Genomic DNA, 24,447 nt, shown 5'->3' on the forward strand with positions numbered 1-24,447 from the left:
TCAGCTGCTCAGACGCGCTTCTTCAGCTGCTCAGACGCGCTTCTTCAGCTGCTCAGACGCGCTTCTTCAGCTGCTCAGACGCGCTTCTTCAGCTGCTCAGACGCTTCTTCAGCTGCTCAGACGCTTCTTCAGCTGCTCAGACGCGCTTTTTCAGCCTCTCAGACGCGCTTTTTCAGCCTCTCAGACGCGCTTTTTCAGCTGCTCAGATGCGCTTCTTCAGCTGCTCAGATATGCTGCGGGACCTTTTACTGCGCTTTGATGCGTATCAACCATTGATTTTGCATGTGAACAAGCTGCCTTTAGGTGTGAACGTAGCATTTTTTAAATGATGAAAACAGACAGAAGGTAGCATCGGAGAACCGGACCTGAGTTTATCACAACTTTTGCCTTGAATCATTTTCTTCTGTGAGTGGGTGCTGTTTATTTAGGTCTTCTGGTGTGTTTTGTTAACTATTAAACAGCAAATAAAATAAACATTGTCCGGAGGCTGGTTACAGGAAAAAGTCAATTTAGTCCTTACATCCAGACAAAATCCAAGTCATTCCTATTAGGGATGGAACGGTTTATGAAAACCGTCCGAACCGTTCGGTTCGACTGTCTCGGTTCAGTTCGCGTGTGTTGCGTTCGGTTCATGCGCTGCTCCTTTTTCTCATAGGCGAAGCGTATACACTCCAGATCGACCAAAGCCAACCACCTGTAGTAAACAAGAAGAAGAAGAAGCGAAGCAGCGTAGCCGGGTGTAGCAGAAAAAAATCAGTTGTTGTGGAGAATTGTGTGGGTATGGCGATTGGGAAAGAACAGGAGTTGGAAGACGCGCCAGCAGCACTTTATAGGTCTGCTGTATGGGACCACTTTGCATTTAGAGTGACCTACGATGACGGCGGAAAGAAAGTTGTGGACAAAAGTGCAACAGTGTGCAAGCATTGTGCAACACGTTTTGTTTATGCTAACAGCAACATGACCAACATGTCAGGCTAACCCCGAAATCCCTCATACTCCGTCAGCACTCCGCTCCGCCGCGCTACAGACCGCATGCACAAAGCAAAGCCTACAGCCCCCACTGTGGCTCCCGTCCGCTCCGCTCTGAGTTCCTTGGAGATCGTAGAGGGCATGCGCGAGATGATTAAATTTAAAGCAGCAAAACATGCGGAAATGATCCAGCAGAGCTAGGCTGTTTAAACAGCCTTCTGCCTAAACTGTTAGGGAGATTTAGAAACACTGCAGAAACATGAAGGGAACACAGAAACACAGATCCACAGGTACTTTCTGCCTGAGAGAAATTTGGTTATTTGTAGTAGAAGCTTCTTTAGTGGCTTCATCAATGAGAGAAACAAAACTGAACCAGGGAGGATGTCACTGTAAAATTTCAGCCAGTAGAAAGAGGCAACCACTGAGAGACAGAACCAAGAGGAGGGAGAACGGGAAGCAGCGGTTCGGCTGATGCCATCCTCAGAACTGTGAAGAGAGGAAACAAATACCCCATTTACACTACCCTTGAAAAACCGTTCCGAGACCGGTCCGAGCTCAGTAACTGAGATAACTTATCATGTGTAAATGGAAAGCAAACTGAACAGAACCGAGCTAGACACAACCGAAACGAGATAACTGCAGACCAGTTCCAGAGGTGGGCTCGGCTCGGTTTTTCCCTGGCTCGGTTCTCCGATAACAAGAGAGCATGAGCAGAACGCATCATCTCCGTCTGGCTGCACATCCTGATTCACACTCCATTCCTGTAGTTGGCGGTAATGCCCCTCCGGAAGTTGCTTGCCAACCAAAACAAAACAGAAGTAGAACAACAACTATAAACAACAATCGAAATCTTCTCCACGCAACATTTTAAATAATGGCATTTTAAACAATAACACCGAAGTACAGCATTAATAATCAAGCATAACTTTCTGAATGTGACGGGCGCCGCAATTTTGATTTGCTTAATTCCCTCCTTTATCATCTTCTTCTTGTGTTTTATGGCGGCTGGCAAACAACTTTTGGTGCATTACCGCCACCAACTGCTTGATTTCCTCCTTCAGTACTGGCAGTAATACCGCAGAGGCGGTGTCACTAGGAGGCGAGGAACCGAGATAAAGTGTTGTGTAAACGGTCGTCAGAACCGAGCTCGGCCTGGTTAACTGATCCGAGCTTGGACCGGTATCGGCATTGATTGGTTTTGCAAGGGTAGAGTAAATGGGGTAAAAGAGAACATGAAGTAGAATTAGCGGGAATAACTGATAATAAGAAAGTAGTTGCTTCATCAATCTGCTTCTGTTGAGTCTTAAAGCCGCCCAGACTTTAAACAATGATGCGGTTTGGTCCTCAGTGGTTCCTGTGATCAGCGGTGCAAACTGACAAAGGGAAAGTCGATTTTTTTTAAAAACCACCATTCGCTTTGAGGCTCTCTACCCTGAAGTTCTCCCTGAACCGTCTCCAGTTGCTACTGCTGCCAACAGGAGTTGGTAAGAGGGAGCAGATCCCACTCAGAGGGACAGAGTTTTAGTGCTGCTGCCCCCTGTAGGTGGAATAATCCTTATTTAGAAACTAACAATGGACTTTCTACTTATTCTACTTAATCTGAGACTGTTTTTTTTATCAGTTTTTTTGTTCTCATTTTAAACCGCCTGTTCTTTGTGTTCTTTATTATTATTATTTTTTTTATTCTTTTCTATTTGCACCAGTTTTCATGGATTTTTAAAGTGCTTTATAAATTAATAAAGTATACCCAGTAGCCAGTTGGTTGCCAGTTTAAATCCCTGTTTTGTTTCATTTGTCATTGGTGGGACTTGGTATATTTCTATTTTTATGTATTTTATGAGATATCACTGTGGAGTAAAAAATGAGCACTGAGAGTTGATATGCAAGAAAGAAAACATTTTATTTTACTCTGCAGAGGAGAATGGCACAAACCAGCTGAATACAGCTGAGTGTGATTCTGAAGCATTCAGAAACACACCCCTACATTTAAAAAGAATCCACAGCATACACTAGGGGTGTAAATAATAACCGTTTTGTATCGATACATCGATCCAACAGCCGATGATACGATGCATTGACACGTCCGCAAGAGTATCGATTCATGTTTTTTTCCCCCTCTGGTCTATTTTTATCTATTTGCTCCTGGACGTAATTCTCCCTCCCGTGCTGCGGTGGCGCTAAACCTATTTTGCCCTCCTACCTCGCTTACTGGTTATACTCTTACAGAAGTGTGTTGCAGCAAGCTTGACACTGACATTTTTAAATGTCAGTGTCAAGCTCTGTATTGAAGCGTGGTCTGTGCTACAGGCTGTGGGTCTAGATACAGCTGAGGCGGCGAGGAAGTGGGGGCGAGTCTAGTCCGACGACGGAGGGACATGAGGGCCAAAAAGGGCGGAGATCCAGGTGGAAAAAGGGTCCCATCGTTCTCGTGCACCTCACTCTTCTAGCGGGTAAAATTTCACGAGTTGTTTTCCGCAATTTCGGTCATAAAAACAAACCAAGCCGGCCTCCTGTCTGCGGCACTCTCTGCGGTCAGCTAGAATTTGGGAGAGGAGCAGCGGAGCGTCTGTGGAGGGGGCGAGACGTCTGGAGCCGAGGTATTGAATTGCACTCATTGCACTGATATGTGCAGTATTTTTTAATGCAACTTTTCTACTTCTGTTATTTGCTGTTGTTTCTAAAAAAAAATGCATAACAATATTACAGCTTTCATTGATTTATCTCAAACTTGAAACTTTGTTTAGCCTGTAAGGTCTAAAAAAATTTTTTTTTTAATTAATCGATTAATCGAATCGAATCATGGTGTATTCTTGAGTATCGAAATAATCGAATCGTTGGGTCAGGAAATCGATCTTGAATCGAATCGCCATGATGAGTGTGATTTACACCCCTAGCATACATACACACATGAACATTGAATATTCCCAAGAGAAACACTTTAGTTCATCAAAGGACATACATTTACTCAGATAAACATTTCAGACAACTGTTTTCTGTTCACACCAGAAACAGGACGGGAGAACGATAAGGGCATACATTTTAACCATAGCATGAAGGAGGCTTTGTGAACTCATTATTTCTAATGACCTTCCCCTCACCCTTAGAGTAGGGAGGGGAGGCACCTGCTTTCTGTCCCCCGAAACAGTACAGCATAGTGAATGGTACAAGATTTCTCTATTACTTCTGTTCAAACATTTTATCACACAAAATAGGCCAAGGAAAAACCTTGATTCCACATCACATTTCTCATTTTATATTTCTTGTATCATATCTAGTGGTGGGATTCAATTAAAATGTTAAATTGCAGGGTCTGTAATTAGTTAATATATAACATTTACAGAAAACAATGTATTTATGAAATAAACTTTTCTTTTCAATTCAAAAATAATGTTTTGCTCCTAAAATTTGAGCCCAGCTACCTAGATATTTCCTGTTGGTTGAAAGTTATAACAAAGTTTTATTACAGTTGTGAAGCTGAGGTTGTACTGCAGCTGACTGAATAACGCCCAGATCTGCTGGTTTCTGACGTCTGTGTCTGTTTTCAGGTTTGAGATCCCAGAGCCAAGGTCGACTGATGCAGAGCAGATGGAGGGAGGAGAGCAGCTTCTTAGCGCCGACCTCAAACGTTTCCGTAAAGAGTTCGTTCAGCCAGTTCAGCTCAGGTACAGAGCGCCCCCAGCTGGAAGTAGCAAACCTCTGCATCTTAGCAGTCAGTGTTCAGTCCGACTATTTCTAGCATTCAGATCAGTACAGTTACAGTGCAGCTTGCTTTTGACTGTGAATCCATTGAGGTTTTAATTATAACTACTGACCTGTGACCCACATCTCCCCCTGCAGAGTTCTGAATGTGTGTCGTCACTGGGTGGAGCATCACTTCTATGATTTTGAAAGAGACCCTCACCTGCTGAGTCGACTAGAGGACTTCATCGCTTCAGTCAGAGGTTGGTACTTTGCTCAAACATCTGCATGAAGTTCAAACAGCTGCTCTGGGAGGGATGGGGTGGGGGATTCTAACAAATCATTGTCAAAGGAAAGTCACAGAACAACTTCTCCAAAACTTTTTTTCATTGTTGAGTACCGTAATTTGCGGACTATAAGCCGCGACTTTTTCCCCATTTTTCGACCTTGCGGCTTATATAACAATGAGGCTTATCTATGGACTTTTACAGCTAACGGCCACTAGCGTAATACCTAAATCTATGGATTTTACCATCCACCATGTTGACGTCACATTCAACACACAAGTACGGTAGCCGCTCGCACAGGAATGCGGAGGAAAGCAGACTTCTACCGCGAGTGGTACGAGACAGAATGACAGGGAGAAAGACGGACATTGCGAGCGCAAGACAGTTTGTGTGACACCCTCATTATGGAAAACAAACTTACCGGTTAATAAATGGGAGCTTTTATTGCACTAAACAGTAACAGTTAAGGTATGCAAATTGTGTTGAAATTAGGGCTGCAACAACGAATCGATAAAATCGATAAAAATCGACTTTTAAAAGCGTTGGCAACGAATTTCATCATCGATTAGTTGTGTTGCGCGATTAATGCGTCATCCGCCGCCGTCGGCAGCTGCTACCGTGGGGCGCTTCCCCCATCCCAACCCAGTTCTCACGCTCCCGCAAGAGTCCCTCTCAGTGCTGCAGTCAGAGCAGCAGGATGTTACCCTCAGCGTCCAGACTGCAAATGAAGCGCGCATGCGCCGGGATTGACGGCGCAAATTGATCACAATAATTAAAATAGCCTGCGCTTTGTAAAGCGAAAAAAGTCGTAACATGCAACTTTTGTAAAAACAAATTAACATAACACGGAAGCACCACTGTTATGATGCTGCACCTGAAAAGAAAACACATTGGAGCCTTCGATGGCAGTGAAGAGAGCTGATCAGCAGGGTGAGCGACCATGTTTGTTTCGTTTTAAAGTGGGGAAACGTTTAGGGCTGGGTATTGTTAAAAAAATTTCGGTTCCGGTACCAATACCGATACCTTCACTTCGATACCGGTTCCTGAACGATACTTTTTTCGATACCAGTTTTATAATATCAATTCGAAAAAAAAGAAAATTACACAACATAAAAAAGTACAAATCTTGAGTTTTATTTTAAGCTCTGTTTTTCCATTTACATTTTTCCTCTTACATAAAAAAATAAATAATTCAGTGTCTAATATTCACTGTTACATTGTGAGGACCTTTTTACTTAGCAGTTTTCCTTTAGAAAAATTACCATGTCTGACAAACAAGCCCGTTGAATGGGATCCTACTGACAGCGCACCGCTGGTATGGGGGGGGTCTGAGCGGCTCCGACAGAAATATTGAAGGCAGGATGAACTGACTGCACTGATTACGTTTTCAGGTGGATTTTCCCACTTAAAAACATAATAAAACTACTTTATTCCCACTGATCACAGCAAATATAGCTGCAAGGCAAATAAAGGATAGAGTAGCTCCGCCCAACGCGCGTCTGACCCACTTTGCGACCGCGCAGCCAGAGCAGCAAAGCTTCTTCAGCAGCGCGTCAGAAGCTGGTACAAGCAGCAAAAATGAAGCAGCAGACGAGATTTTGCTGCTTTTGCTGCGTCCAGTTTGAAAGCAGCATGATTCACTCCGCTCTGGCTTTGCTCTGCCCACGGGCTGCTGAGAGGAGGATGGTCGCGCTGGCTGCGGTCCGCTCTTCTTGCAGTCAAACACAGAGCGACTTTCTGCTCTTAAATTATTTTCGTGCACGATGTATTGCATTGTGCACTATTAGCATCAGTCTTAATAAAGTGAAGCCGCACTTTTGACCTGGGGGGCATTTTAAAGGGGTTCCGCGACGCTGCAACCAGTTCACAAAAGATACACATGAACCCTGGCTGTAGGCGTGACCACCTGTGTATTTTTCCTGGATGACGCAATCACCTTAAGTGTTCCAGCCAATCACCGAAACTTGGTACCGAAAGACGAGGCATGTTTCGATACTCTGTAGAACCGAAGCATTTCGGTCGGTACCATAAAAGTACCGAAGTTCGGTACCCAGCCCTAGAAACGTTACGTTAGTTTCTCAGGTAGCTCATCTGATGCTTTGCTTACAGTGTTAGTAGGTTACAGACAGTGATAAGGTTGGCTACTTATTTTACTTTTAATTTCATTTGAATTAGCTTAAGCAGCGTTTATATTTTCTTTATAAATAAATTAACTTGCAAATTATGAGGGCAAGGCTTTTAAAGTTTAAATCTTCTGGAAAAGATAAAGTAAAGAAGATCCTGCAATTTGTGGAAGTAAAGCAGAATAAAATCCAGCAAGATCAGTAATATGTCAATTAATTATATGCCACATTCCCATGTAAATATCTGTCTTTGGAGGATGTGTTTTTTAGCACCCCTAGTTCTCTAATTTTTATTCCAAATACAATTTATAATTTGAACCACAGGGCTATTTTTATCTCTATGGTTCAGTATTTTCTCAAGTAGCAACTTTAACTGCTATACTTTCCTGTCTTAAAAGGCAGAACTCTTCTAGTCTAAAAAAAACTAATTTGTTGAAATGGGGGGGCCTATTGTTTTAACCCCTTAGGGGCTTTTAAAAACAAAATGCCTGTCTTTTTTTTGCGCTTTATGAAACAAAGTACCCTATATTTTGTGGATGTACAGCTACATTTCTCATGTAAGTTTGCATAGTTTTAACACAAACATTTATTTTTCATATTGCACCAGTACAGTTAATGAGCAACCTGTACTTGTGTGCTTGTTTGTTCTGTCTAAAATGTTTATTTTGGAATAACGAGGTTAATATAAAAAAATATTTTTTGTCCGATTAATCGAAAAAATAATCGGCCGATTCATTGATTTTTAAAATAATCGTTAGTTGCAGCCCTAGTTGAAATGTTAATAAATAGGAGCTTCCCCGAACAGTTGCCTCTTTCCCGACAATCCTCTCTGTGCACGAACCATTTGGTAATTAAACATTAAAAAACCTGCGGCTTATAGTCCGGTGCGGCTTATAGTGCGAAAATTAAGGTAAACATTTCCAAACTTGAGGGCTCATGTGAAACAAGAAGTTAAGGAGATTTTTCACGCCTTTAAACGCTTTCATTTTGGCTATTGGGACTTTCCACAGTTATCAACAAAAACTGTCTATTTACTCTACTTTCTATTTTCTTACATTAGACACAATGTCAATGGCTAATTTAGTCAATATCTTTGAGTTAGTCCTAGATAGCCAGACTAATGTTACGCTACATAGTATACTATGGCATACATCGGCGTATATGTGGATTTTCTTGGTTAGTACATCCAGGGGCGACAGTGGCGTTGGATGTAGGAGTTTGCTCTGAAATCGAAGGATTGACGGTTCAAGCCCCGACTCCGACTTTCAGTGTTGTTGTGTCCTTGGGCAAGACACTTCACCTGCATTGTCTACTGATGGTGGTCAGAGGGCCCGGTGGCGCCAGTGTACGGCAACCCCGCTCCTGTCAGTGAGCCCCAGGGCAGCTGTGGCTACCATGTAGCTTGCCACCATTAGTGTGTGAGTGTGTGCGTGAATGGGTAAATGACTGAATGTAGCGCTTTGGTCAAGTCTCCTGACTTGAATAAAGGCGCTATATAAGTACATGCCATTTACCATTCACTGACTGTGAAATTACCTGTGAAACAACTTCCCACAGCCGGCAAACTGCTTGTTTTTGCAGCCAAATGCTAACAATTTTTACTGTGTCTCCCCATGGGAGTGGGGAGTACCAACATGAGGGACGGTGGCTTCACTTTTTTCCGGGCAATGGGCAATCCAGTGAATAAATAGAGATCAGTGGGTGTTACACGTTAACAACAATTTGTGTGATTGTTGCACACTTTGTCACATTTTATGTGTGGATCTGTGATGTGATCACTCTTTTAATCATTGGGGAGAGGAATGTGGTGTTGAGAAAACATTGAAATATTGTTTGGACTTTGATTTTAGATTCTAGTCAGCTTAGAGGCCTTTATTGATTTATCTGACAGTTCTTCATGTAAAGTTCTGCTTCAATACGATAAGCATATAAATGATCACATGCTGAGGGTGAAGTCTATCTATGATTAAAGTTTGATATGAAGTGAGACCGAGCATCACGGCGCCCTCTGCTGGGCATCAAGGTTTTCATCAGCAGATAATGCTAGCATGTGAATCTGATTGTTTCCTCTTGTTTCAGGTAAGGCCATGAGGAAGTGGGTGGAGTCCATCACTAAGATCATCCAGAGGAAGAAGCTGGTTCAGGTGAGCCTGCCCAATCACAGCATCACCTTCCAGAATTCTCCTCCGCCCATCGAGTGGCACATCTGTAAACAAGGGAACACTGAGCAGTTCGACCTCATGACTCTCCACCCCATCGAGATCGCCCGACAGCTTACTCTACTCGAGTCTGACTTCTACAGGTAACTCCTTTTTTTCCCCCGGCGAAGCATCTCTGCTGGGCTGCACCTGTCTGACCTCTGACCTCGCCCTGCAGGGCGGTGCAGCCATCGGAGCTGGTCGGCAGCGTCTGGACTAAAGAAGACAAAGAGCTCCACTCTCCCAACCTGCTGAGGATGATCCGACACACGACTAACCTCACGCTGTGGTTTGAAAAGTAAGACATGGCTGCCACATCAGCGGGTTGCCCCGGAGGCGTCGTCTGCTCAGGATCTGTCTCTCCGTCTCTTTCTGCAGGTGCATCGTGGAAACAGAGAATTTGGAGGAAAGAGTTGCTGTTGTTTCTCGGATCATTGAGATCTTGCAAGTTTTTCAGGAGCTCAATAACTTCAATGGAGTTCTGGAGGTCGTCAGCGCCATGAATTCCTCGCCTGTCTACAGACTGGACCACACCTTTGAGGTAACGTCTCCTGTCGTCAGTCAACCCTCTGATTCTGCTCAGGTTCACAAAAACAACCGAGAGCAGTCAACTAGCTAAACAGAACCTCGGCTTTTTATAGATGGTTGAACTGCTGCTGTCTGCGTAAGCATCCAGATTTTAGAGGAGACGAGAAATAGTGGAGGGTTTCAGGTGCATCAGCAGCAATAAAAATTAGGCTAATTAAATAATTCAGGTTCTCATCTAAAAAAGACCTAATAAAGAAGAAACTAAACGTCTGAATAGACTGGATTAAGGCTTTAGCTAATGGTTATTTTAGTAATCATCATTCTGACATTAGGTAATCAGATATAGAAAATTTGTCACATTTGGCAGATTTTTTTTTCAATTTAAGGTGTCATAACTTATTACTTAACTTATTTAATCCTTCTGAACTTGTCTTAGTCGTAAGGAAGTCATATTTAAATGTCAAATCATTCTGGCTTAAAAATGTATATATATGTAGTCTTTAGTAGACTATGTTGTCCTAAAATTTTGAAAATTTTTATTTAAAAAAATCCTGTCTTAAAATCTGTTTTTTTTTCGTTATCTTATGCAGGACCGTTATTTATACAGCAGCTTGTACACCTAAATTCGGTTAATCATATATCATATAACGGTCATGTGTCAAATTTTTTATAGCATCTTGATTCACATGTACAGATACAGAAACATCTAGGTCTACGCTACTGACGGGATCTACCAGATCTGCCATCTTGTTGGCAGCCATGTTGGATATCTGCAGTGTTGTGCCTGAACGCGTTCATTGAACGAAAGTTCATGAACTCGTTTATATTTTGGGCGAACGTGAACTGAACGTACTGCATTACTGCCTGATGAACGTTATTGTGAACTCGTTCATTCTGGTGTCTGTGAACGGCACGCTCTCTCAGTTCAGCTCCGTTCAATAGGTTGCCAGATTTCTATAGAGTCCTCCAGGCGAAACCCCGGCTAAATCAAACCGTAAACAGGCCTTAATATGTCGCGGGAAAAACACCCAATCTGGCAACACCAGCTACCAGTGTCGTAGCCTACAGCCGCGTGCGTCATCTAAACAAAATGCTGCGTGGAAGCCACAGCAGCGTGGAGGCGACAAAGCAGCAGTATGATCACTTAAAACAGTTTAATGACCAGGTGGTCGGTGAGGATGATGGCAACAAGTTTGCCCGCCGGCTTTCAGTAAAAAAATCCGCACTTCAGTAACCTTAAATTCCTACCTCAGCCTGGTCCCTCAGTTTGTGTTAGTAAAATCTTCTTGAGCGGAGGTCTTCAACAGGGGATCCGCGACCCCTAGGGGGTCTAAGGAGGTACTGCATGAGGGTCTGCATGGTTAGTTGATATTTTTATATTCCCCCCCTGCAATTTTTCCCCCCACTAATTGAAATGTCTTTAAATACTCATTAACATGAAATCAACACACTGTAGTAAACAGATAAATGGAGACAAAAGATGTCTTTCAGTCATCAATGCACACATTCAGCGACACACAGGAGCTCTTTCAAGCTGGGCACTGTTTCCTTCACAACAACCAGGAATCGGAATCAGAAAAACTTTAATAATCCCAGGGAGAAATTAATTTCTTTACATTACTCCATCTGTAATAGAGTGACTATAGGACACAATTTCATACAATATATATAGTTAGGGGGTCCCCGCTCCATCTCGCCATCAGTTTGGGGGTCCTTGGTCTGGAAAACATAGAAGACCCCTGTTCTTGAGGGTTTTACTATCCATGTAACTTGTTTGTTAAACCTGCCTGGTATAATTTTCCAGGATTCCAGTATTCCTTTTTAGTATGTATTGAAATGGAAATTCAAATGGAAAAAATTATTAAAATAAAAAAAAACATTTGCACCTTAAAGACTACTTTCCTATTTTTCTTTTAATAATTACTCATAAAAAAGACCATTCAAGCAGCACATTTTTCCTGATGTTTTTGAGAATATACTGTAGGGGTGAAAGCTGCAGCTGCTACTAGTGTGAAGTGAATGGACAGCAACAAAGCGTTAAAGCAACAATGGGGAAATCTGTCCCCTCAATGCTAATGTAAACCTTGGTTGGATAAGGATTCAAAACTGGATATGAAGATGAAATCTGACGCACAGTTTCAGAGTTACAACTGATAAAATAATTGCTGTCTGTGGTTCTACAGTAGGCTATGGTGTAATTGAGCAATATATGAAAAAAAAAAAAAAAGAACTATGAACTAGTTCATTTTTTGGTTTTGAATTATGAACTATGAACTGAACTAGTTCATTTTAAAATGTGTGAACTGAACTTTGAACTAGTTCACGTAGAAAGAGAACTTTCCCAACACTGGATATCTGCTGATATTGTGAACAGAACCAAATGTAAACGACACTGACAGATCTGGTTCTGTTTGCAGCAAATCCCAAGTCGACAGAGAAAAATCCTGGAAGAGGCTCATGAGCTGAGTGAAGATCATTACAAGAAGTATTTAGCTAAACTGCGCTCCATCAACCCACCCTGCGTCCCGTTCTTTGGTATGACTGGACCCGATCCTTTCGGTACTGGTACCAGCAGAATCTGTTTTAACAGTTTGTGCTTGTGCTGCAGGGATCTATCTGACCAACATCCTAAAGACGGAGGAGGGAAACCCTGACTTCCTGCGCAGACACGGAAAAGATCTGATCAACTTCAGCAAGAGGCGAAAAGTCGCAGAGATCACTGGGGAAATCCAACAGTACCAGAACCAGCCATACTGCCTGAGTGTCGAACCCGACATCAGGGTAAGTCTCTGCTGACGTTGCCTCACAGGGGTTTAAAGTTCTTTGTTTTGTTATTTTTTTAAAGCTGCTTCTGTGTGTTTGTGGAGCAGAAATTCTTCGAGAACCTGAACCCGATGGAGGAGATGTTAGAGATCGACTTCACCGACCATCTGTTCAACAAATCGTTGGAGATCGAGCCTCGAAACACACGATCGTTGCCCCGTTTCGTAAGTGATGCATCAGACACCGCCAGTGGCATAACTCTGAACTGTGAGCTAACGCGCACCCGCCTCCGGTCCAGGCGAAGAAGTACACCTGTCCTCTGAAGTCCCCGGGAATCCGACCAACATCGGCGAGGCTCGGCACCATGAGGCACCCCACGCCTCTGCAGAACGAGCCCAGAAAGATCAGCTACAACCGGGTCACAGACAGCGAGTCCGAGGGTGGCGCCGTCTCCGCCCCAAACTCCCCCCGGACACCACTGACCCCACCGCCGGCCTCTGCCGCATCCAGCTCCACTGATGTAGGCAGCGTCTTTGACTCCCCTCAGGGTCCCAGCAGCCCCTTCCATTCAAGTAAGACCTCCTCCCTGAGCATTAACTCCACCCACACACTGTAACCACGACCATACAATATAATCCCGCCCCTAATTGTGTTGTGCATAAATCTTTAACACCGCCGATAAGTTGTTACCCTGACCTGCAGAGACTGAGACTCGGCCCAAAAACTACCAACAGACTTGCTTCCACTGTTCCTAACCCTCATACCAAGATTTTAACTCCGCCCACATATTGTTACTCTGCCCATCAAATGTCACCCCCTCGATTACAACCCCTAACTGATACTGACATCCCCCACACACTAACCTCCACCTTCTGACAAGTGAGTCATACTAACTCCGCCACCAATACTCTAAAGGTGGATTCACACCAAACCTGTTCTGACTATTTCAGTGTTGACTGTTGCAGCTCGTTGCAGAGCGTCAACCAATCAGAGAAGCTGATTTAGGAGCTCTTTATGAAACGTGAGAGTGCTCTGATTATTATTACTCTACAAAACATATTTTCTGAAGTGTAGCGAAATAGGTTGTAATAAATACCCGCTCTGACATTGGATATCAAAACTGGCTGTCGTAAAATTTTCAATTTGATATTCTGGTTCTTTCAGTCTTTAATAGGGATGCACGATATTGGGATTTATCCGATACGCCGATATTTTAAAACTCATGTAGCCGATAACAGATATCGATACTGATGTTAAAGCTGGACAAAAATAAGTAGTAATTGAAAATAGCAGTTTTGTTATCCATTTCTGACACTTTGAAAAATAATATACTCAAATATATTTTCATATGCTGATATCAAATAGATTTGTAAAAACGCGGTATCGATCTATTTTACTTTCAAAATCTCGTGAAATTTCATCGTTCTGTTACAAACTCTCGTGATATTTTGCAAATTCTTGTGAGATTTTGTTAGTAAAATAGATCGATACCGCGTCAATATATCAACATATAACAATATGGCAACATTTCGTGAATTTTCGGGGGATTTCGTAGCATAACGATGACATATAGCAATATTTCATTAGTAAAAGAGATTGATATGGTGTTTTTAAATGGCAATATATCAGCATATGAAGATATTGTGATATTTTAATGTATCAATATTTTTTCCCTCGTCTTTAGAAGTTTTTAAGTCTGTAAAAAAGAAGTTTTTGAGGAAGAAGAAGAAGTAGTATTTATTTATTTTTTTAGACTTTAGAAACTCAGAAGCTGATCAAATATCAGGTTAAATATCAGTGGGGTGTCCGATATTCAGTTTTAAGGCCGATACCGATAGGGGGCCGATTATATCGTGCATCCCTAGTTTTTAATTACAGCGGGAAACAGCAGAAAGACTGGATGGTTTAGAGAAGAGTCCCGTGCTGCATGGGAGCAGGGCGCCACCATTTTAACTATCAATACTGGAAAAGCACACTGGAAGTCAGTCCCATGAGAATATTTGTCTTGTTTGAAAAAAAAACAACCTCTATTTAACTTAAGAGATTCAGATCTGTCACTATCATTTGGGCGCCACTTTACAGCAGTCTGAGCTCCTCCTAAACACCTGAGCTAACTAGCTGATCTCACCCTTTGATGATCATTTTTCTGGTTCTCTAATGGAGGATTTAATCTAGAAGGTTACTCGATGACTTCTAGATCTGGTGGTCTAACGAGGAAGCAGAGCACAGAGGGGGGGGGGGGGGGGGGGGGGGGGGGGGGGGCGGCTAAGTATTACACAGTGTTGCTTTAAGTCTACAGACCTTAGGTTTAGGTTTCCTTGCAAAATTTCCGATGTTAACTTTATATTTTTTTTCACTTTTTGCTTTAGCCAAAATTTAATGGGCAAAAATAAAGACAATCCAGTAATAAAAAATATCTAATCTAGTTAACTGACTTCCTGTATGTGAAAATACACTTTGAAAAACCAATAAATTGAGAATACATTTTGTTTTTACAAAAATCTTTTGGAAAAAATTAAGTTCGACAAAAAGAAAATCTAAGAAAACAGGAAGGTTATTCTTAAACCCTTATTCTCCCTGAAATGTTTTGCAAATGTAGAGCGAAATTCACTCCTTTTTAACATGTTTGGTGTGAACGCCTCTGACTTTCCTCCCTGATTGTAGCCGTAGCTTCCAGACTCTCCTGGACTGACCTTCATCTCAGAACCAGTTAGGACAGCTGACCGGGCTGGTTCCTTTGCTGCTCTGACTTGTTTGTTTTGTTCACCCTGCAGCCTGCGACAGCATATTTGCTGTTATCTCTCTGCCTCACGGCCCACGTTAGTATTACCCTCCCGACTGTCCGTCGTCGCCGCCTCAGCTGTTGGAGGCCGGCCAGTGCTGGGGGGGAACGCTTGAGTCAGAGTCCAGATATGGGCTCTGTGTTGAAACCTATGTTTATGTGCAGTAGAACCAGATATTTACATACACTTTATTAAAAAAAAGCGCCTTATTTTCACAATCTTACATTGATCAGACATTATAGTGACACTGTGGCTGAGAGGGTAGACTAGTCATCTTTAGTGAGTCGACCAGAAATGCTCTGAAATTCGGACTTTTAAATTTAGAGGAACTAAATATCTCTGCTGGAAAAACTTGTGAATAATAACAAATTTTCGCTCTTTCCTTGGTATTTGTTAGAATTTCCTTTAAACGTTTTGTCTTCGGCCAAATCAGACTGAACCGGTGTCTGTAATCTCTGTGACAGAGATCAGTACTTTGTCATGGCTGCTCAAGAAGAATGGACTCTGCTGTCCTTCAGCCGCCTCCATCAGAATGACTCGTCCGTGTCCACGCTTTGACTTCCTATCTGCGTAATGGTCCTTCCTACTCATGGCATCTATTGTGTGAAGTGACCCCGTCTTTTCTGCAGCAGAACCCTCCTCATCATGATGCTGCCACCCCTGTACTTCACTGTAGGGATTTTATTCTCCGTCTCCAAGTTTCCTCCAACAAAACCACTCTGCTGATGTCATCAGACTACAATACATCAGTGATAAAACGTTACTAAGTCATTTTCATGTTGTGAAGAAATAAGTTACACAATTAGCCAATGGAGTAAGATGGTTATTGTTTAAAATAAGTAAAATGGCCTCACTATCATTTTTTAAGTACATAATATGGATTATCTGATTTTAACGATAAAAAACTAATTTCATTGGCCATTGGGAGATTATCTTTGACTCAAATTAATGACAGATCCACTGATTATGAGACATTTTTGCTTATTTTCGATAATTTTTTTGTTTGTTTTTTATGAGTCCAGTCTAGTGAAGCTCTTTGTGACATTTTGAACTGAATTCTGGTTTCTAATTGGGTTTTGGGCGTAAAGCCTTCTTTGGCTCCCAGGGGCCTTTAAAGCTGAAGTCTGTAAGTTTTTAAAAATCACTTTTTTGTCATATTGGCTAAAACTGTCCCTATGCCCAGACAGCAGTACATGTGATATGTAACCTGTGAAAAAAACTGCTTCAATTGGTACCGCCTACTGCCTGTATTTCAATCTGGAAAGAATAATTCGGGACGAGTCAAAACAACCAATCACAGCCAGAGGAGCGTCTGATGGAGTGTCAATTAGGGGTGTAAATAATAATCGTTTTGTATCGATGCATCGATCCAAAAGCCGACGATCCGATGCATCGATACGTCCGCAAGATAATCGATTAATGTTTTTTTCCCTCCGGTCTATTTTTATCCATTTGCTCCTGGGCGTAATCCTCCCGTGCTGCAATGCCGCTAAACCTATTTTGCCCTCCTACCGCGCTTCCTGGTTATACTCTTACAGCAGTTTGTTGCAGCAAGCTTCACACAGACATTTTTAAATTATGCTCAGTATTGAAGCGTGGTCTGGGCTACACGCTGTGGGTCTAGATACGGCCGAGGCGATGAGGAAGTGGGGGCGAGTTTAGTCCGACGACGAAGGGACATGAGGGCAAAAAGAGCGGAGATTCAGCTGGAAAAAGCGTCCCAGCGTTCTCGCGCACCTCGCGCTTCTAGCGGGTCAAACTTCACAAGTTTTTTTACGCAATTTCGGTCATAAAAACAAAACAAGCCGGCCTCCTGTCTGGTGCACTGTTTGCAGTCAGCTACAATCTGGGAGAGGTGCAGCGAGCGTCTCTCAAGGGGGCGGTGACGCAACACTCTGAAGCCTTCTTCTTCTTTTTTTTTTAATGGCGGTTGGCAAACAACTTATAGGTGCATTACCGCCACCTTCCAGAATGGAGTATGGACCAGACAAACTATTATATTCTCCCTAAAATACCCGTTCTTCTTAGAAAATTAAAAATACTACCAAAAACTACATCCCCAGATGACCTTTGAAACAATTCCCTTATATCTAGTTTATTTTTATTCCTGTCTAACTCTCTACACAACATCTCTCTTTCCTGAATATATTTATTACATTCTAAAAAAATATGTTGGACAGTTTCTCTGGAGCCGAGTTATTGCATTGAACTCATTACACTGATATTGTGCAGTATTTTTGCAGTATTTTTTGATGCAACTTTTCTACTTCTGTTATTTGCTGTTGTTTCTAAAGAAAATGCATAATGATATTACAGCTTTCACTGATTTATTTCAAACTTGAAACTTTGTTTAGCCTGTAAGGTGTAAAAAAAATAAATAATAATAATTAAAAAAAAAATTAACCGATTAATCGATTAATCGAATCGAATCGAATCGTGGTGTATTCTTAAGTATCGAAAATAATCGAATCGTTGGGTCAGGAAATCGATACTGAATCGAATCGCCATGATGGATGTGATTTACACCCCTAGTGTCAATCACAGCTCCCCCCCCTCACTGCTTAACCTGCCGCTGCCGCAGTCAGGAGGACGCGCGTGGAAGTCATGGCGGAGCGACAGCCACCAGCGAAAGAGAAACTGCCCTTACTGCCCCTGCCGACAACTGCTTACACGGCAAACTTCGGTATAAGCAGCATCTTATATCTAGCTGCTTGGAGGTGAGTGTTATCGCTCTTACCGGTTCACACTCCATGCCGTGTTGCACGCTGCTTGGACGCTTCTGGTCGCATGCGGTAGCCGCGCAGGTGCTGTGAGAGGGGTGGAGCTTGGAGGTGGGGCATGAGTGAAGCAGAGAGGGTGGGGGAGTGGCGTGAAACCTGTTTTTCTTCAAATTTTCAGTCGAAGTCTGCTCTCTTCTCAATGTTACAGACTGCAGCTTTAAGTCGATGTCGGTTTCGGACTCCATTCACTCTGGATGCTGACTATACCGTCTTCTGCAGCTTTTTCAGAAGGCATTTAGGTTTGGTTCTAGGATTGATTCCCAGATTTTACACCAGAACCATTTTATCTCTCTGTACCAGAGCCCATCTCCTTCTTGCCTATGACTGTTTTTGCAAAGTGAAACGTGATGCCTTCAGCTGTCTGCACCCAAAGATGAACCAGAACATGGTTCTCCTTCTGACCTCTTGGCTAACTTCTTTAGATTATCCATGATGTCACACAAGCAAGTAAAGAGTTTGGCATGATGCCTTAAAACGCATCTAGAGGTTTTCCCCTCATTTGGACAGTGAACGCCTCACAGCCAGGCTAGTGACAGAGACTCTGCTGTAAATCATGAAGGTCTCTGGTTTTATTACAGCCTGCCTTCCCTCTATTAATTAGTAATAAAAGATTGATTGGCTTCACACAGATAGACAGATGGATAGATACTTCTATTATCCTGGTATCATCTTTTATCCCAAAGCGACTTTTCTACATACTTTGGTTGATGATGATTGAGTCAGATTCCTTGTTTGCTCCAATAAACTCGGCCATTTAATGGGATTCTGGTTCAACTCAGACTTAAATTAAGGAGGTAGCACATCATCTAAGCTTTCATATTTTGTTTAAAGTTTGCTTTTGCTTATCTTGATGGGGAGCCATTTTGTGAAAAATATTACAAATATAATAAACATTAAGCTTTATTTAAATATATAGTTAAGATTGATTTTAATTTGATTATATATTAATATCAATTTTTAACTTCAAAATCTATTATTTTATTTATTTTAAGATTTTTATTTTCAAATGTATTGCTTTATACAAACATGTTTTATTTATTTCCAGATTTATTCAATTCCAAATATATTTTGTATTCTTTTTAAGATTTATTTGTTTCTTTAGAGATTGATAGATCTATTTTAGAATAGAATTTGGGATGACTCTGGGTGACTCTGTCCTTCAGAACCCAAACAGTCCAGTAAAACTGCAGCCCCTGCTGACTAGCGTTAGCTAATATGTTACATAAGGCTAGGATTAGTGTGGCCCTGATGCCATTTTTTGGCCCCGATATCTGGCTTTGCGGTATCGGCTGATACGGTTACCGTACCGATACAGAATTGCATACTACGTGGATGTAAAATAATTGCCATCATGGCTTTGTCAAGCTGCTGCCTACCTTTGTGAAGAAGGAAAAAGATGAACACAAAGTGAATCCAGTAGAACGTTTTATTGCCTACCTGGAATAGGTGACAATAGTTGAATAAACGTTTGGCTCTCAACATGGTATTGTCAATGTCAAATTTATTTATATAGCACTTTAAAAACAGGTATAAAACTGCACCAAAGTGCTGTACAGGACAAACAATAGTACTAATTAATAAAAACAGATTATCAAAACACTTCAAGTAAATGCCAAAGAATAAAAATTTGTTTTAAGAAGCGATTTAAAATGATCCAGGCTGTGGGCAGATTTAATTGAAAAGGTAAATTGTTCCATAAAATTGGAGCAACAACAGAAAAAGCCCGATCTCCTTTCCTCTTAAGTCGGGTCCGAGGGACTGTCAGTAATAGCTGATTATTTGATCGTAAGCTTCTGGATACAGAGTGAAATTTTAAAAGGTCCCTAAGATAGGGAGGAGCTAATCCATTTAAAACCTTATAAGTTAATAAAAGAATCTTAAAATCTATTCAATAAAAGACGGGCAGCCAATGTAAAGAGGCCAGTATGGGCCTTATATGGTCACGCTTCCTGGTTCCTGTAAGAAGCCGTGCCGCTGCGTTCTGGATCATTTGAAGTCGCTGCATCTGTGTTTTATCCATGCCTCTATATAATGAATTGCAGTAATCCAACCGAGATGTGATGAAAGCATGGATAAGTCCTTCAAAGTCCTTAAAACAAAAATAAGATTTCATTTTTGCTAAAATCCGCAGGTGATAAAACCTTGATCTAACAACAACAGAACAACAGCACCGTATTGGTGCCCTGTTTGTCGCTACTCACTGATACCACCATTTTAGTGCTGGATCGGGGCCCTGTCCGATGTTGGTATCGGTGCAACACTAGCTAAGATACATACTTTTTAAAGCTGATTGATTTCATGTATTGCTTTTGTCAAGGACCTTAACTGTGCCACCATAACAGTGTGGTGATAAACATCTGTCAATAAACATCTAGACTATCAACAAACTGTAGTCACAAGCACCCACAGCTAACCGGTTGCTTCTCCTCATTATCCGAGCAATTAGCCGCCATGCTATATCCAGCAACTGTTTCCACAAACCCCTGTCAGCGTACCAACTTAGAACCAGTCTGTAAAGACATTCAGGGGCGTGGCCGGACCAGACTGAGCCGCCCCACAGAGAAAGCTCCGCCCCCTCGTTAAAATAGAACAACAAATAGAAGACACAAAAAATTAATGATCTTAAAATGCCTAAAACAGTCTTGTAAAATTAGTGTTAACCAATAAAACACCATTATAAAATACAATAATAAAATAAAATTAGCCAGTAGATGTCAAACTACAATAAATAAATCTTAAAATATTTTTAAACAAAATAAATCAATGTATGTGTATACATATATATATATTGATGTGTATAAACCTTAAAATAAACACATAATAAATAAATAACATATCTTAAAATAAATGAATAAATAACTAAAATGATAAAATAAAGTAAAAATATTTGTATAATTATTGAATGGAATTTTATTAATGATTTATTAATAGTTGTATCTATTGAATAATTTTGAATAAAACCTCTCTCCATATATCTTAATGTTTGCAAACATCCTACGTTAAAGCAAAAAAGAAAAAGAAAAAAAACTAATCCTTTTGGTGTTTTTAACTTTATGTGAAGATCTGGTTCCCGCGGTATTTGGTCCTGAATCGGTCAGAGAAAATCCACCATGGATGTTAAATAATGGATTAAAAACAGAAATCTTCTGACCGTTATTTGTGCTGATAGAACATATAAGATCATCCTGATCGATCAATCGAGGGTTTGATGATGAAAAACCTTCTAAATGATTTAAGTTTTTTTTTTTTTTTTTTCTCCATCAGAACTCACTGGGTTCATCCTAGAAATAAGAGTTTCTGGTTTGGACTGAAAGAATGGCACCACCCAGCACTGACCTGTCTTTTTTTTTATTATTACTCATCTCCATGGAAACCATCTGCTCTCTGTCTGTGATGATTGATGTTTATCCCTGGGTTTCATTTATTAGTCCCATTAACACCAGAATTGCTGTTTTCTTTTCCTGCGATATTATTCCTAATGGACTTGCCTGAGAGGATTCACTAGTTCCTCATCTTCTCCTGAGAGATGTCTCTAAAAGTGACCTAGCAACATAAGAAGAAACGTGCGATGTTCTTCCTGACAGAGGCCTAGCGATGTCTTTTTATGAATGCACAGACTTTAGTTGCCTTATCCTCTTAACCCTATAATGCCAAATGTATCATATTTGATACATACGGTTTCTGAAATGTTTTGCATAATTTAATGGTAAAAACTTTGCTCAAAATCCTATCGTACACGATCAGATATATGATAACAGAGGGCAGAAGACTACACAAAAAAAATCTTGACTTATCGCATAGTAATAAATTATTAATATCAAGAAAGTATTTCTGTTTTTTCTTTTTACATATTTTGTTAAAAGGGCAAATAAGGAATTCAAACCAAAAAAAAGTAATTTTCTATTTTGTTTTTTTCTTTGATTGGGCTTTAAAGGGTTAATTACATTGTGTTGTCAGCAGCCGGACCGGTTAGTCTGTCCCTAACTCATCAAACCATTAACTTTAAAAAGGTTTTTTGTTTTGTGTTGTCATTTTTAACGAACTGTTCTTTATGTGGTTCTAATTTGGTTCTGTACCTGTACTCACCCCCAGGGTCTTCGTCTGTCTCCTCAATAATGAGTTTCAGTCGGGTGTCAGAGGACACCCCCATCCCTCCTCCTGTTCCTCCACGCAGAAGACCAGAATCAGCTCCTTCCGAGTCTTCCCCCTCAAAGGTAACCAGTCACACAATAGAGGTTAGCAAAGCAAACAGTCCCCCAGCATTTAGCAAATTAACTCATCACTCACTAGTTAACCTAACCAGTCACTCACTAGTTAGCAAAACCACCCATCAGTCATCAGTTAGCAACTTAACCCATCACTCACCAGTTGACCTGACCTGTCAATCACCATGTCAATCACCATCACCATCAAATCACCATTTTTAATATCTTTATATCTGAATTAGAGGAATTCTTACGGACTCTTACACCTCCTCTGTGCTCCTCCTCTCTCCCTAACTCTGCCCCCTCTGCTCCTCCAGATCCAGTCCAAGTTGGAGAGCCCGCCTGCCGTGCCTCCTCGACAGCCCACATGTAAGCTCCCCACCCCTCGTTACTCTTCGTCGTTGTCTTCGTCTCCTCCAGACAGCCCCCCTTTGTTGCCCCCTCGAGAGCCCCTGCACCTCCTCCCTCCCCCCCAGGGCCGCTCTCGCTGTGAACTGTTGTCTCAGGCCTTCTTTCCCTCCAACACATCCTCTACTTCCTCCGCTTGCTCCACCCCCACAGCCTTGTCTTCCTCCCCACCCCTCCCCCCTGTGCCACTCACCCCCACAGGTAGAAAGATGCCCTTACCCTCCCCACCCCTAGATGGCCCCCCAGTGCCTCCACGCCACAGCGTCCCCAAACTGCCTCCCAAGACGTACAAAAGAGAATCTCTGAGCCAAGTCCCTGCTGCTGGTCCCACCCCCTGCTCTGTGATTGGACATCTTGTGAACGAGGCAGAGCTGGAAACACTATAGCTAACTGGATCAGAATGAACGAGAAGCTGACCCCCCAGCAGCTTCTGATCCTGTCAGAACCAAACTGAAACTGGACCCAACGGCGTGCTCTTACTCCAAAATTCTCAAGACTTTTTCTGTGTGGTCATTTCATTTCTGTTCCTCATCTGTGAGCTGGGACCTGTGGGACCCGGATCAGCGCCGACTGCATCTGATGGAATCTGATCAGTTCTGATTGGACCTAATGAAACGGATCAAAATTGGTTGGACCTGAGGCTTAACGGAGACTGTGGTTCACAGCTTGCAGGTACTGGTCCAGAACCTAAGAGGTACTGTTGTTGGTTCTGGTGGACCCGGTGTTGTTTGTTATTGTTGTAGTTGTTAATGATGTAAACAAAGAAGGGAATAAATGTTTCTGTCTATGATCTGGATTCCTGTTGTTACTTTTCTGCAGCTCTGGGAGGGGGATTCTGTGTCAACTAGTGATGTAAATAATTATCAACTTATGATTAACTGTTGATTAATGGTTTATTAGATGGAAATTTGTTTAATCAAATTATTGATAGTGTGTGCTTACCCCCAGATTCCACATCCTCCGCTCCCTACCGCTCACGCACATGGTGTGGAGCACTTCCGCCGTCATGTTAATGTCGATGAGAACTGTTGCATATCCGCCGCTACTCCTCTGCACATCGCCGTCCTCGTACGTCTTCTCCATCCTTAACCGCCAAAATACGGAGCCAAGCTATTTTTTGCTCCACTCAGTTGGAAGACTCCAGGTCAAGAGCCGCAATTGCAATGGCACCAAACAGGAAAAAGAATGTTGAGAAGATCTGGTTTGTCAAAATAAAATATGGTAATTACAGACCTACAGATAATAATTTAATATGTCGGTTCTTTGCTTTTTTACATAACAAACCACTAATTGTTTAAAATTACTTAATTCAGAATTGTTTGGGTTATCTATAAGTACTGAACTTTGCTGAATCGAGCCACAAAACTAATGTAAATAGCAGTTTCAGCTGACGCTCTTATAAGTGTCATAGTAGCACAGGCACACTCGGTAGGGTTAAACAAGCGCACCCTTTCCGAGGCTGTCGTTCTATTGGTTGGAAAGGTTGCTAGGCGACGATCCAGCTGCAATCCGAAAGAGAGCAAAAAAAATCTGCAAGCAGAGCCTATGGGTTTGCGAGCGTATCTGAGACTCGAACAGAGCGCGGTTTGTGCGCGAAGAGAAGGAGGCAAGCGAGAGGAGAAAATATCTGTGCAAGAAGCATTAAATCTGAGAGAAGAAACAAAGATTTGAGAGAGAAGAGAAAATATTTGAGAGAGAGCGCATGTTTTGAGTGTGAGCATTATA

At 41.8% G+C, this 24,447-nt stretch overlaps 1 protein-coding gene across 2 annotated transcripts in view; it reads left to right on the top strand.

Moving 5' to 3' along the window:
- LOC119785500 (son of sevenless homolog 1-like) overlaps nt 1-23,512 on the top strand; it is a 50,090-nt gene extending 26,578 nt beyond the window's left edge. The window contains exons 12-23 of one of the 2 annotated variants that reach the window (XM_038288205.1): nt 4,515-4,631; nt 4,807-4,910; nt 9,137-9,359; nt 9,434-9,553; nt 9,634-9,796; nt 12,201-12,318; nt 12,392-12,564; nt 12,654-12,770; nt 12,845-13,118; nt 15,321-15,365; nt 22,202-22,323; nt 22,632-23,512. In XM_038288205.1, coding sequence (XP_038144133.1) covers nt 4,515-4,631; nt 4,807-4,910; nt 9,137-9,359; nt 9,434-9,553; nt 9,634-9,796; nt 12,201-12,318; nt 12,392-12,564; nt 12,654-12,770; nt 12,845-13,118; nt 15,321-15,365; nt 22,202-22,323; nt 22,632-23,108 — 2,053 coding nt within the window. In that variant the 3' untranslated portion in view covers nt 23,109-23,512. The remainder of the gene's footprint in view (nt 1-4,514; nt 4,632-4,806; nt 4,911-9,136; nt 9,360-9,433; nt 9,554-9,633; nt 9,797-12,200; nt 12,319-12,391; nt 12,565-12,653; nt 12,771-12,844; nt 13,119-15,320; nt 15,366-22,201; nt 22,324-22,631) is intronic. The other variant, XM_038288206.1, reaches the window with a different exon arrangement.
- The last annotated feature ends 935 nt before the right edge of the window (nt 23,513-24,447 follow it).

The sequence above is a fragment of the Cyprinodon tularosa genome, unplaced genomic scaffold (genome assembly GCF_016077235.1).
Source record: "Cyprinodon tularosa strain WSP-4 unplaced genomic scaffold, ASM1607723v1 ctg25, whole genome shotgun sequence".
NCBI lineage: Eukaryota > Metazoa > Chordata > Actinopteri > Cyprinodontiformes > Cyprinodontidae > Cyprinodon > Cyprinodon tularosa.